General features: G+C 43.6%; 1 protein-coding gene across 1 annotated transcript in view; it reads right to left on the reverse strand.

Moving 5' to 3' along the window:
• Positions 1–13,145, reverse strand: part of YME1L1 (YME1 like 1 ATPase) — a 665,597-nt gene that overhangs the window by 597,025 nt on the left and 55,427 nt on the right. The window contains exons 2-3 of the mRNA XM_069211321.1: positions 11,650–11,778; positions 11,382–11,547 (exon numbers count right to left, since the gene is read on the reverse strand). Coding sequence (XP_069067422.1) covers positions 11,382–11,547; positions 11,650–11,778 — 295 coding nt within the window. The remainder of the gene's footprint in view (positions 1–11,381; positions 11,548–11,649; positions 11,779–13,145) is intronic.

The following is a 13,145-nucleotide window of genomic DNA, read 5'->3' on the forward strand; positions in this document are numbered from 1 at the left end:
CCTGGGGCCCGTGCACAGTGCCTGCCCCCCCCCCCGACCTTGGGGCCCCCTCCCCACACTGCAGGGGATGCAGGGGCTATTGTTACACCACTGGTCATGTGAACCTCCAAATGTGCACATGGGGCACAAAAATCACTTTTTGCTAGACAGCTGATCTTACAGCTAAATAAACATTACCTCCTGCTTGGAGCCCATGCTTTTTTGGATGAAGCAGAGCTTTCTCTGTAAGAATTGAGCCAAATCTGAGTTTATGGTTATGGGAGCAACTATGCCCGAGTCCAGTCCTTACCTTTCAACAGCTCAGCCTGAAACCTCTCGAAAGTCCCTAAAGTTAATAAGCTGGGGGATACCTTTTGAATCTGAATATTTGTGTCAGAATTTGATGAAATAGTGAAGGGTATCAAATTCCAAGTTTCCATACTCTGAAAAATATTATCACTACTCCAAAATGATCCCTGGTTTGTGACGTGCCTCGACTAGTGCAACCATGTATTTTTCTCTCACATCTGTGAGGGAAAGTTCCAGAACCTGTGGGGTTCCACAAAATTCCTACCACTCAGCGATCCCACACTTTTCTAGATGAAAACGGTACCCCACATGTGCCTAGGACTATCACCAATGGAAAGAACAGACAAAAACCGTGGTCCCTGGTTTGGTGTTTCAGGGACGGGGGGCACAATCCGATGCCAGGATAGCCAGCTCCATCCCTTTCTTTTTCTAAAAAATGTTTTCCCTAGTAAGCTTTTTGACCCCCCCCTCCCCCTCCAAAGAGGAAGGGGACAGAAAGAGTTCAATTGTTAGGGTCGAGCGTGTAAAGCGCTCTGTCCCTGGTGTAATCTCTCTATGGGCTTTTAACCACTTCAGTTTGGTTGGTTCGTGGGCTTGCCATTTAAAATTGGCTTGATTTTATTAGTGAAAGGCATGCACACGTCATGCCTTTTCCAGTGTTTAGCCCTCTTTGAGCACACCGGCCAGCTACTGAAAACATACGAGCCTCAATGTTTTCCATATGGTTTCTGGACTACTTTTTATTTGTATTTCGTAGCCAGCGCGATCTTGCTGGGCAGTAATCGAGCGCTTTGCATGACATCGACCCTGTTACATGGATAATTGCACTTTTGCCAGTTACATGGATAATTGCACTTTTGGCGATACGTTTCACTGCAAGCGAACGTCTGTTTCTTTTTGTGTGTCTGCTTTGCACTCATGGCGGCAGTCGGCTCACTTATGTGAAACTGTTTTCCTTTTCAGTTTGTGGCAAGAAAAGTCCAGTTAGGAGTTTAAAACGCTAATAGCTTTAACTCGAGCAAACGCGAGACCCATTGCATTGCAAATGCTTGTTCTTACAGAGCGGCCGGGAGAATGTTCTGGCTCTTCCGCGGCCACTTCTGTCATTTCATGCTCTAATGTGCGCCACTGTCAGCCGGCCACTAGAGGGCCCGTGCTTTAACTAGATCACGCACTGCACGTTCAACCCCCACAGCAGCCAGCACATCAATTTCACCGTTGCTGTCTGAAGTATTCTGAACTAGTGAAATCCATCCTGCCGCCAGGGGCTTTCCTACCTTACGGCACTGGGTATTTCACCTGTTTTGAGCATAAAAACACAGATTATTAAAAAATGAACCCCTGCCTGAACACCCTTAGGGGTAAGGTGAGCCTTTATTAAGGCAGTATAATTGGGGAATGACCCAGGCAGTGTTTCCAATCCTGCAATATCCAGTGGAGTGTGGTGTCCAGAGGTCACTTCTACACCAGTTTACTGTGGTACCCTTGGTACTTTAATAATCTCTGGGCCTGCACAGTACTTCTGTTGCACTCTTTTCTTACAGGATTCATATATTGTCCTCCATTTCTAACTATGGAACACTCCAAAGAGTATATGGAGAAGGAGAATGTTACCTACCTCCCTGTAGATGAACATTTCTACCATATAAAAGGGGTGTCCATTTTCAAAGCCGTATTCCAGGCTGTGGCGCCCTTGTAGAAGAAGATTCTCCAGATGGAATCGCAGTGCCAAAAACCCCTTTCACAGACTCACCTGGGCCTCTGGCCCCCTCTCACCTCCAGGGTAGTACAAGATACGAAACACAAATGCACAGATGAACCTGGGGGGTGGGAGGGATGGGGGGGGGGGGGGGGGGGGGTTCAATCTGGATGCATTTGCCCGTCTTAACAAGGCACTGATGAATTCCCAGCCCGCCCCGCACCCAAACAGACCCAATCCCCAGCACTTCTGGGAGCCTCCTCCTTCCAGCCCAGCACTTCCCCGACCCATTAACTGGGGACAACTCCCCTAATATCTCTGATGGGGACGTCGAACTACCTCAGCCCTGGTGCCCTTCTGGCAATCCCTCCCTCCCAGGGGACTGATTCGAACCAGTCAACCCGTCACAGACCCTGGATGCTGGCATGTTGGACCCGGATGACTTTTTACATACGTGTTTCACTGAGTGGTCTCCAGCACCAAAATTGGCTTTTTAAGTGTCAGGCAGTTTACCAAAGCCACTAGACAAGGAAGTACTAACAGCTTTAGAGTGGAGTAACACCTGAAATTGATGCCAGGGTGGCTATCTTTCTGGAAACATTTCTAAGGGATCCTAATAAGGGTATAAATTGATCCTGGCGGTCATGTAAGGATAAGCTATTGGATGCAGCAGTGCCTCTCTCCAAAATCTTAGACATGCCCAAAGATGTTAAAGCATCTGACACCCTCATTTCCCCAGAAGCTTTATCGGGTTGGGCCCAAGGGGCCATCATTTTCCTGGGACATGCCAACTGTGTCACTTCCACACAAAGGCTCAGATCCCTTCTAATTAAAATTGACCCAAAAGGGAGTGAACTTGCCACCTCAGAGGCTGGTCCCATAGCACAAGTTGAGGGGTGGAAAGGGGGGCGGGGGGCTTTTAGAGGATCCCTTTATTCGAGAACTGGGCATGTTTGTTAATACCTTTAACTCCTTAGATAAGGCTCACGTCTGTATTAAGAGAATCTTCACCCTTTGTGTTTTTACCAGCCCTGGTCGTGGAAGGGGGTGCTCAACCGGCCGCATCGTCCATCAAGCCCACCAAGCCCTGGCCAGAGGTTCTAGCAATCAACAAGAACAATGGCGGGACGCATCCCAGTTTGGCGCCTTATACCCAACTAGAGGTTACTCCCAACAACGCAGTTCGAGAGGAGGTTCCAGAGTAAACAGCTCCTATAATACCTCCCCAGGTGAATGCACAAGTCTCCGATGGGATCAGACTCGGAGAAAGATTGCCAGATTTTTTTCACAAGTGGAAGGCCCTTACATCAAATGCCTCGGACCTTCAGATCGGGAGAGGTTTTCAAACAGAGTTCTATAGTTCTCCATTCCAAACATCCAGACCAAGACCTCTATCATTCTCGTAGCCCAATCAGTCCTAGTATACTCAGATGTCTGAACTCTTGGAGAAGGGCTCAATTGTTCCAACCCATTTACACCACTATCGCTCTCTCAGCAATCTCTTCCTGGTGGAAAAGAGGGATGGTAGAAGTTGGAGGGCATCTATCTCCTCGGGGACTTGCTTCAAAAGGACGAATGGATGGTGCATCTGGACTTGAAGGACACCTATCTCGCCATTCCGATTTTTCCCCCTCACAGACACTTCCTGCAATGTCAATGGAAGTATCAGATCTTCGAGTTCACTTTCCTCCCTTTCGGACTATCGTCCGCTCCTTGGAGCTTCACCAAGGTCTTGAAACCGGTGGTGAAACACTTGAGAGCACGAGGTAGCAGACAAATCATCTATCTGCACAATATTCTTACCATGGACCAGTGTCCACAGCGGGTATCAAACCATCTGCAGTTGTCTATCGAACATCTGGAGTCTCAGGTTTGTGATAAACGAGAAGAAGTTTGCCCTAATTCCGACCAAACCTTGCAGTTCCTGGGATTTGTGGTGGACTCAGTCAAAGCCACCCACAGCCTTCCATCTCAGAAGCTTACCAAAATAAAACGTGAGCTCAGGAGAACCTTGTCCAAATCATCCACTTCCCACAAAAACTGGCCTGTATCATGGGTCTTTTGTCAACTTCTATTCATGCCACATTTCCCGGCCCCCTGCATTATATCATGTTTTGCAACGCCTCAAAAACATTTACCTTCAGAGAGGTCTCACTTATTCCCTGTCCATGTCCTCTTAGAAGAGGCCAAACAGGAGCTACAATGGTGGATCGCCCAATAGGGAGGCCTGGAACGGGAGTGTCATTTTCAGCTCCTTTCCAGATCTAGTGGTGGGTTCGGGTGCCAGCGTCTCAGATTGGGGCGCTCGCTGTGGGGAGTTCTCCACAAGAGAAAACTGTCTTGCCTTCCGCAGAGGAAACCATGCACAAAAATGGTCTAGAGTTGATGGCAGGTTCCTTAGCAGTGAAATGCTGAACCAAAGACATAGCTCAATGCGGTGTTCTTCTCAAAATGTACAATATAACCGCGATCTGCTATATCAATCAACCGGGTGGCAACCAAATCGAAGCTCTCTGATTTAGCTCTGAGTTTTTGTACCTACTGCCTAGCCAGAGTACAGAAGAGGGCCCCTGGAAGAGGATTGGGCAACCCTATCTAAGAGAACAACAATATCAATACACAAGGCCACCACACTAATAACTAAACAGTACAGTATTTACACAGAATGCATTTAGAGCCCACTAATAAGATCAATTACATATCTTTATTATATATTGATTTGCATCCAAATATCTGTACAATTACACAACATTTATTTTTGAATATCAAACGATATACTTACACTAAAGCAAAATAATTAAATTATAACAAAGACCATTTAAGCCCCCTAATACAACCGATCAACATTCATATCCTCCATTTCACTCAACTACCGCTTGTGCCCCTTCAGCCATACTCATACTGAATCAAACACACAACTCTCACTGCTTCAGGCTGATCCCCCACAATAGCACAAAATAGGTAAAATATTTTAGCAATCTATAGGTACAGCATTCCCACCTGTTGAATCACTTTAAATACAATCATTATGGTTACAACATATTTGCCAGGGTCAGGTTATTGCACCTCAGATACTTCTGTTCTAATAAGTATAAAAACAGGGCTCAGATTAGAAAAGCTGTATTTTTTATGTAAAAAGCCATAGGTTTTGCAAGTAGATTATTCCAACAACCACCATTACCGAAAAATGTGAGCATGCACCAATAAATTGTGTGCGACAGATGTTAAAGAAAGAAGACTGAAAAAATAATGATACCTAGTATCACCACAAAAGTTACCACCAAAGTCGCCACATAGACAAATTCACCCATCCAACTCTGGTAAAAAGAAATATATTAAAGTGATGATAATAAGAGGATGCTTAATATGCCTAATTCAACCCACAGTAAGTTGCAAGTAGATAGCTGGCCTATCTACAAGACTGCAAGCTAAACCAAATATCTTCAATTTCCATTTTAGTAAATACTTTCAACTGTCAGGGTGAACCGTGAATGAGATGTTGTTGAGACCCAGGGACCAAAGTAACAATTACTTTCCAAAGTGGCCCAATAACTACTGATCCTCCTGTAAGAAAGTAAGAGAGAAACAAAACAAAAACTGATCAGCCATCTCCAAAACCATGGGTAGAGATGGGCATCTCTGAAGCACCATAAAAGGAGTACTTGCTGATCCTAGGCACTGATAATATACTCAAAAGATGTATGTGGTTCAGATGTTAAAGCGATGACGGAGCACACACACTCCAAGTAACGGATCCTTTCAGGCTCTGTCCAAAGTATGAAGGTCCAGTATATATAGGTCCTCCCCTACAATCATTCAAAAACAGGAATACATAGACTGATCAAACATCGTCCATCCATGGGCTAATGAATGTCTCCCCTTAATATACTCCTCAAATACTTACTTCCAAATCCCTCCATGAGTCCTTGTTACAGCAGAGGAGGCGATATTAACAAAGAGATCTCACTTTTATATTGCCCACATACAGGAACGATCCCACTATATAGAAACCTACAAAAGAAGAGCTGAAGGGAGAAAAGTTAAGCCCATCACATTGGCACATATGAGGGACTGTCTGATGCAGATGTCTGGTAAATTATAGTGAAAAAACTGTCAGCATGAGGCAGGATAATCACATCCTCCAACACAAACTTACATTGAATAAATGGTAACAAACACCGCCACCATTCTACACAACCAGGGGGAAGAAATAATACGCCCACCGTACAGGCACACAAAGGGCACTATCTAGCATGAATTTCAAAACACGTATGTAGTCACAAGGCTGTCAGTAATATAAAATGATCACATCCTCCAACTCACATATGGCGCTCATACCAAATCCTGCCATACTTCTACAAGGCCAGATCCTAGAGAAGAAAATGTGTACAAAAAAGTCTTTAAATGTGCCTTAAAAAGAAGATGGAAATCTAATCATCTGGAATGAAGCTCTCCCGCTTTTGCTATATGCCCAGCTCACAGGGCTGCCACCCGACCTCCACTTAGATAGAGGCTAAGACCACCAAGTTGATAGGGCATGGCTCCCCCTAAGATACACCCTACCTCCCGATACCTTACCGGATGATAGGATAGAAGGGTCCAGATCTCTGCTTTCTCAAAAGTGAACATCCCACAGACAAGAGGTATGAAAGATAAAACGCCTGCGAGAACCCGCCAATAAATATAAATCCGACCCCAGAATGAGGCCTGAAGGGACGTGTCCTTCAGTTACACGAAATACAAAACAATAATAAGCCAAACCATAGGCGCCATCTTGGAATAGGTACATAAAAAAAAAAAAAAAAAAAAACACATCGAAAACAACCAGAACAAAATATAGATGGCGATATGGAAAGCACCCTGATTGCTTTTCACCTTTAGAGGGAATTTGTCCTAACTATCCATCTGGAATGCAATGCCCCAAGAAGCGAACATCCTGCCTATTTGGACTTACGGGATATCAATGCCTAACCAAATCCTCCTAACATGTGATGCGCTGGAAGGGATCACAGAACTGGAATTGCAATATTACTACCAGTCTTGAAATTCCCAAAACAATCAAACTCAAACTACTGCGGAGACCAGGCCACCAATCCAACAATGGAAAGTTAGAGGATAACTGCTAATCTGCTAATACATGCAACAGTAAAAAAGGGCTAATTCCCCCTAAGGAAGAGTTAGTTACCCAAAAGGAGGCAAGGCAAAAAATTATCCTAATACTGACTTTGGCTGCCTGACAAGAAGCTAAAACACACAGGTAAACAGAACTATGGGGAGACTCATATCTTCGGTCTTTCTGGACAATACCAATCAAGGGCTGTACTACACTGATGCCAAAGAATACTATAATAATCTAGGCATTTTATCGGTAGTATTCTCAAACTCTAATCCCTTACACAAAATAACTCACTAGCAATCGGTGGCGGATCACAGGAACTTTTACGGTCAAGAATAAACAATTTGAAGAAAAGAGTCAATGGCCCAGAGTTACTGCTATTCGAAAGAATAAACAAGTGGAAGGAAAGAGAGAGACAAGGCAGGATGGAACCTCACTAAATACCACACGAGATCCGTCCTGCATCCCAATTCAAATAATATCATTTTCCCAAGAGATAACCTTATTCAGCCCATGTCTGCCTGTGTCCAAGATAAACACCCAGAATGGCCCAAGTCAGACCTGTATGCTCCTTAAGTTTCCAATGTTCAACCAATGGTGCTCGCACTCTGTTGTTAGAAATAGCTGATTTATGTTCCCCGAATCGTATTCTAAATTCACGGCCTATATCTTCTACACAACACAATCTACATGGGCCACAGATCAGGTACACTACATTCGCTGTCGTACAATTGGTCATGTCTGACAGCACAATACTCCTTTTCCTCCACTGCAGCATGCTTGACACAATTGCTCCAGAACAGGGCTGACAAGACCCACATTTGTGATTGCCCCATTTCAGATTCTGTCCAGTGAGGGATCTTTTACTAAATTTATTTCTATTTGATACAGCCGATTTCACTAGGAGACTCCGTAGATTTTGGTTCTGCTTGAAGGCAAACATGGATTTTCCAACTGTGGCATATCATTATCCGTATTAAGGATATGCCAATTTGCCTTCACTATCTACCGGATTTTGTGCTTTAAATTTGAGTGCTGGACCGCACAAACAAGTTTTTCAACCTCTCCTCTGAACCTCAAATACACTCTCTCTCTATTATAATATTTGGCTCGTTTATAAGAGCCCCTTATGAGGCGTCTCGGGTATCCCCATGCCAGTAGTTTCTGTTGTAGGACTTCTGCATTCTTATTGAATTCCTGTAGATTGGTATAAATGTATCCGTATATGTAAAAACTGGCTAAACTGGATGCCTTGGCATCTTGGGTGAAAGCTGTCAAAGTGGAGTATAGTATTCCTTGCCTAGCCAACCAGAGTCTGGTATCAGCTGAACATCTTCGGGGTGGAATCCAATCTGGTAGCGGTCTGGTACTTCCAAAATTTGCAGGATGCCAGTCTGTCAGTAACACCCACAGGTGTTTCAGGATATATATTCCAAATGGGGTCCTTTCTCAATGGATCTCTTTGCCTCTAAGTTGGATCATGAACTGGACAGATACTGCAGTTAGAGGCCAGATCACAATGCAGTGGCAACCAATGTATTCCCCCAGGACTGAAGCAGGGAGAAGGGGTATGCGTTTCCTACCCTGGTGAAGATCCACCCTGGGTAGGAGACAGCCAACAGACCTAGTAGTGACCACCCAGATTTGAAACTTTTTTGGGATCTTCCAATCCCTCTACCCCTATATCCAGATCTTCTCTGAGATCCCCAGTGGAATCCTCATCACCTGGTTCAAGCAGGGTCCCTTCATCTCATGGGATGGAGGATTACCTGGAATGTTGAAAAGGCCTGGGCATTTCACAGGAAGCTTTTTCATTGCTCGCCATAGCATGGGTGGACAGCACGAAGAAGAGATACCGCTCGGCCTGGTCCCGATGGTTGGGTTCTTCAATGGCAGCTGGATCCTGTGGGGGCGGTTGTTGTCCACATCCTACATTTTCTTGCTTCTTTAGTGTCAAGCAGCTTGGTGTACAGATCCATTAACAAATTTAGGTTGGCTATTTCAGCAGGTCTCTCTCCAATTGATGGGCATCTGATAGGGAAATATTCTCGTTAGCAAGCTGAGAGGCATTAGACTGTCTTTTCCTCTGGAACCTAGATACTCTACTTTATTGACATTCCATAAAGTTTTACACCTATTCAAATCATGGGCTTCGAAAAAAAAGTACCTGTCAGGAAAGCAAATGTCAGAGAAATTAGCTACACTGTTGTTTGTAGTGTCTTGCTGCAGAGTCTCAGATGTGAGAACCCAGCACATAACAGGTAGAGTATTCACTCCAGAGAGGGCGACCTTTCATATTTCCAAAAACGAAATATAATTCCAGACTAGTATCCTGTTCTTTGTTTCCACATGTTCTAAAATTGTGTGCGGTAAGAGCATTTAATGCTTACGAATCCATGACGGTGGAGCTCCGTCTTCAGGGTGAAAAGCAATAGCTCATCACCCTCACCAAATCTCATAGAGCTGCCCATTGCCAGGGAGGTCAGATGGATCATGAAAGAAGCGAATATTGAAACTTCCTGTTTCAGGGCACACTACGTTAGAGGAGTTATGGCCTCCAAGGCTTTTTCTTTGAGAACCCGCTTAGAGAACATTTTTAATACAGCAGACTGGTCCTTGGATTCTACCTTTAAGAGTTTCTACTTTAAACCAATCCCTAATTCAGCATCATTTGTGGTGGAGTAGCGTTAAACTAGCCTAATCCTCACCTTTGGTCCCGACACAAAAAAAAAAATGTCCTAGGTATCGTAACAGAAGGTTTTAATCCTATTAAGGACACAAAGCCAAGGATAAGTCACACCCTTCAGCATTGTATCTTTATGCTTACCCTTGCTGCAGAAGATATATAATAAGCTTAGTAATACACGGTTAATACGTTACATGTATATAATCACTTATTGATGGCTTCCTGTTTCATAAAGGATACCCAGATTGGGAAATGTAGTTAAATACTAATTCAATTTACAAAGTTTAATGGCTAAAGGTTGAAAATAAAGTGAAGAAAGATCTGACTAATCTCCTCTGCGTCCTTAATAGAATTGAAACTTTCTGTTGTGATAGCTAGGAAATTTTCCATTCTGCTCGATGATGTCAGCATGATGATGTCGGAAGTAAGCAAAACTTGTGCATTTTATGTGGTGTTCACAGCAACCTGTGGCGAGACAAATTGTGCATGTGCTGGAGCCACAATTTTTTAAGTTCTGAAGGGCTTAACTCCTTTACAAGTGAGAAGGGCACAACTAATATAGTGACAGAGGTAGTTAATCCAAAACCCAGGAAAAAGCCAAAATAATTGTAAACCACATAGACCCATAACTTTATTAAAGACAGATGCTGAGCTATTCAGCAAGGTGCTCTCCCATAGTTTGGATTAGGTCATGCGCCTATTAATTTACCGTCACATGTTTTGCCCTGCTTACAGAACTACTAGCTGCAAACATCTGGGCAAACTTGATGCATACATGGCACAACATCGGAAGAAACGGCTCAACAGATGTGCCGCTTAGCAGATAAGGTTCTCTTAACACAGGTGAAGATTCACTCAGATCCCCAATAAGTGAACTCAGAAACTTAGAGCTGGCACTGGGTTTTCAAAGAAATCTCAGCAGGTCTAACATCTTAAAAATACATGATTATCATGCCCAAACTGAAAATCTGAAATTGCGTACTCTGCTTCAGTTGATTGTGGAATCTACAAGATATTTGGGTTTCAGTCTTAAGAGCTCACTTAAAGGCATTTAAATTTGACTTAAACTGAAGACGGAAAGTGTGATGAACCTCAACAAATAAAGAATAAAATATCTCAAGCACAGGGAGAATAAGCCTAGTTAAATGAAAGAGGGGCCCTACCCGCTCCCCCTACCAATTATGTCCAGTTCCACTGCCACATTGTAGCTTTTTGTATATAGCAAGGGACTCTGACATCCTCAGACAGAAAAGAAGACTAGCAATTATGTACATATTGAAATGCCATTGATCTGCACATTTGTGTGTGCTGGGGCAGTGGTACAACACAAAGACCAAATGCAAACAAACCCATATGATTTGGTGGGTAGCAGTGAGAGTCCTCTGCAGTAATGCATGTTTTCCCAAGGTGAGTCTGACCCTTTACAGGTTCCTATGCTCGCTTTGTGGCCACTGCATCAAAACATTCCAGTAGCATGTGCAGAATGTTCATGATGTGTGCCGTGCAATTCTAGCATGTGTTACCAATAGATGGTCCCGCAATACTGCTTTCGGTCTTTCTATGCTAGGCCGAGACCTGCATATCTTACATACCATGCTTATTTTCGAAGAAGGACTCTGCAGAGCTGTGAGATGTGTGCCACCGGGAAGAGCTCTCTTTAGTCTTTGTACAAATGCCAGGAAGCAGTCTGTCAACGAGGTCATTTAGCTGGTCAGTTTTCAACTCCAACAACCCCAGGTCTCTAAGATTAAGTACAGGCTGAAAATAAACATGGGTAAAATTTTTACACAAAAATGTATTATCAGTAATCATAATCAAGAAAGTGGTTCTGATTTACAAAACAGAGGAGCTTTAACTAACCTCACTGCTTGGAGCTTCGATCTCAGACACATCTCTTTGTAAGCTTGAAAGAGAAGCTGTACTGACCGAAGTAGCAGAGCTCTTTAAAGAGTGGAAGGCATTGATGAGATGACTTAGGGGGACAGTTACCTGCAACAAAATTAAAATTAATGTAAGAATAATAATGCTTTTAAGACACAAATTAAACTCCGAGAGAAAAGAAAGAGTAAGAATATCAATGAAAAAGAAATACAAACCATTACAAGAAGGTCACAGAACTGAACACAACTGTTTGTGCTTTGATGATTGCAGTACATCTTTAAGACGTAATATGTCCCCAATGGCAAATGCAGTACCTTCCCACTGTCATTCTTGAGACCTCTACAAAGGCAATAAATACAATGATATGTAATCTAAGCATGTCTTTAATTTGTCCTACGGTACTAGGTGTGCACTAGCATTGCCAGAAACAGGCTTATTCACAGCAGTTAAGGAAGGAACAAAAGAGCAATTTATTTGCACACACAAATAAGCACACTAACTGCTACCATCTGCTTTTAACACATTCATCTTGGAGGTTCTTATTAAATCCCTCATATTAGCTAGTTAAAAGATATTTGACCATTTTGTTTTTTTATTTTTTTGTTTACTTCAACTTCATGTCAAAGGAGCAATGAAACAGTCTTTGTAGAGTAACATTAGGCTGAGCCTACCAGAGAGTGCAAGCTGTTTGGCTGTAAAAAACCTATTATGGGTTCTAAAAAAAAAACACTTTTTTTGGGGGGGCGCATCATTAGCATTTGTTGCCTTCATAGTCATTCCTTTGCTCGCCTCTTATTCAATAACTTCCTTTGTCCCAGTATGTTGATCTTGTGTTTGTTACACCCAGCTGCATGGCCTGTTTGCTATCTCTGATTAGCTGGCTCTTATCCATCCATTGGGAACTAGTTTTTTGTTTTTGTTTTGTTGGTTATGCACTCTACAAGAATGCATGTTTTACAGCTCCCTGCCTCATGTGTTTCTTTCCCCCGCTGTAGAAAAGCACCATTTTTGGCATGGTTAGCCCCCACTTTTTGCCTGGTACCTGATGTGATTTAGACAAAGTGCACTGGGTCCCAGCTAAGTAGGACCCCAGTGCCAGAGCTCTTCCCAAAACTGCACAGTTGTTCTCCACAGCAGGCACACTCTTTAGCACCCTCTGTAAGTCCCTAATAAATGGTACCCTGGTGCCTAGAGTTCTAAGGCAGGCCCCTGAGGGCTGCAGCACTACTTGTGCCACACCCATGTAACTCTCACGAAACTCACATAATGCAGCAACTGAGGATGCATGTGTTGGTGCAGGTAAAATTAAAAACACGACCTGTCACACATCCTTGTGTTTCAGGTCCCCTACTACTGCAACGGACAGGTTGAAGTCACCCCCTAAAGCAGGGTGCATCAGGACACATGTGAGAGGATATATTCATGAGCAGATATGCCCCTGCTATGTCTCCGTCAACAGACATAAGTGAACAGGG

The sequence above is a fragment of the Pleurodeles waltl genome, chromosome 10, assembly GCF_031143425.1.
Source record: "Pleurodeles waltl isolate 20211129_DDA chromosome 10, aPleWal1.hap1.20221129, whole genome shotgun sequence".
NCBI lineage: Eukaryota > Metazoa > Chordata > Amphibia > Caudata > Salamandridae > Pleurodeles > Pleurodeles waltl.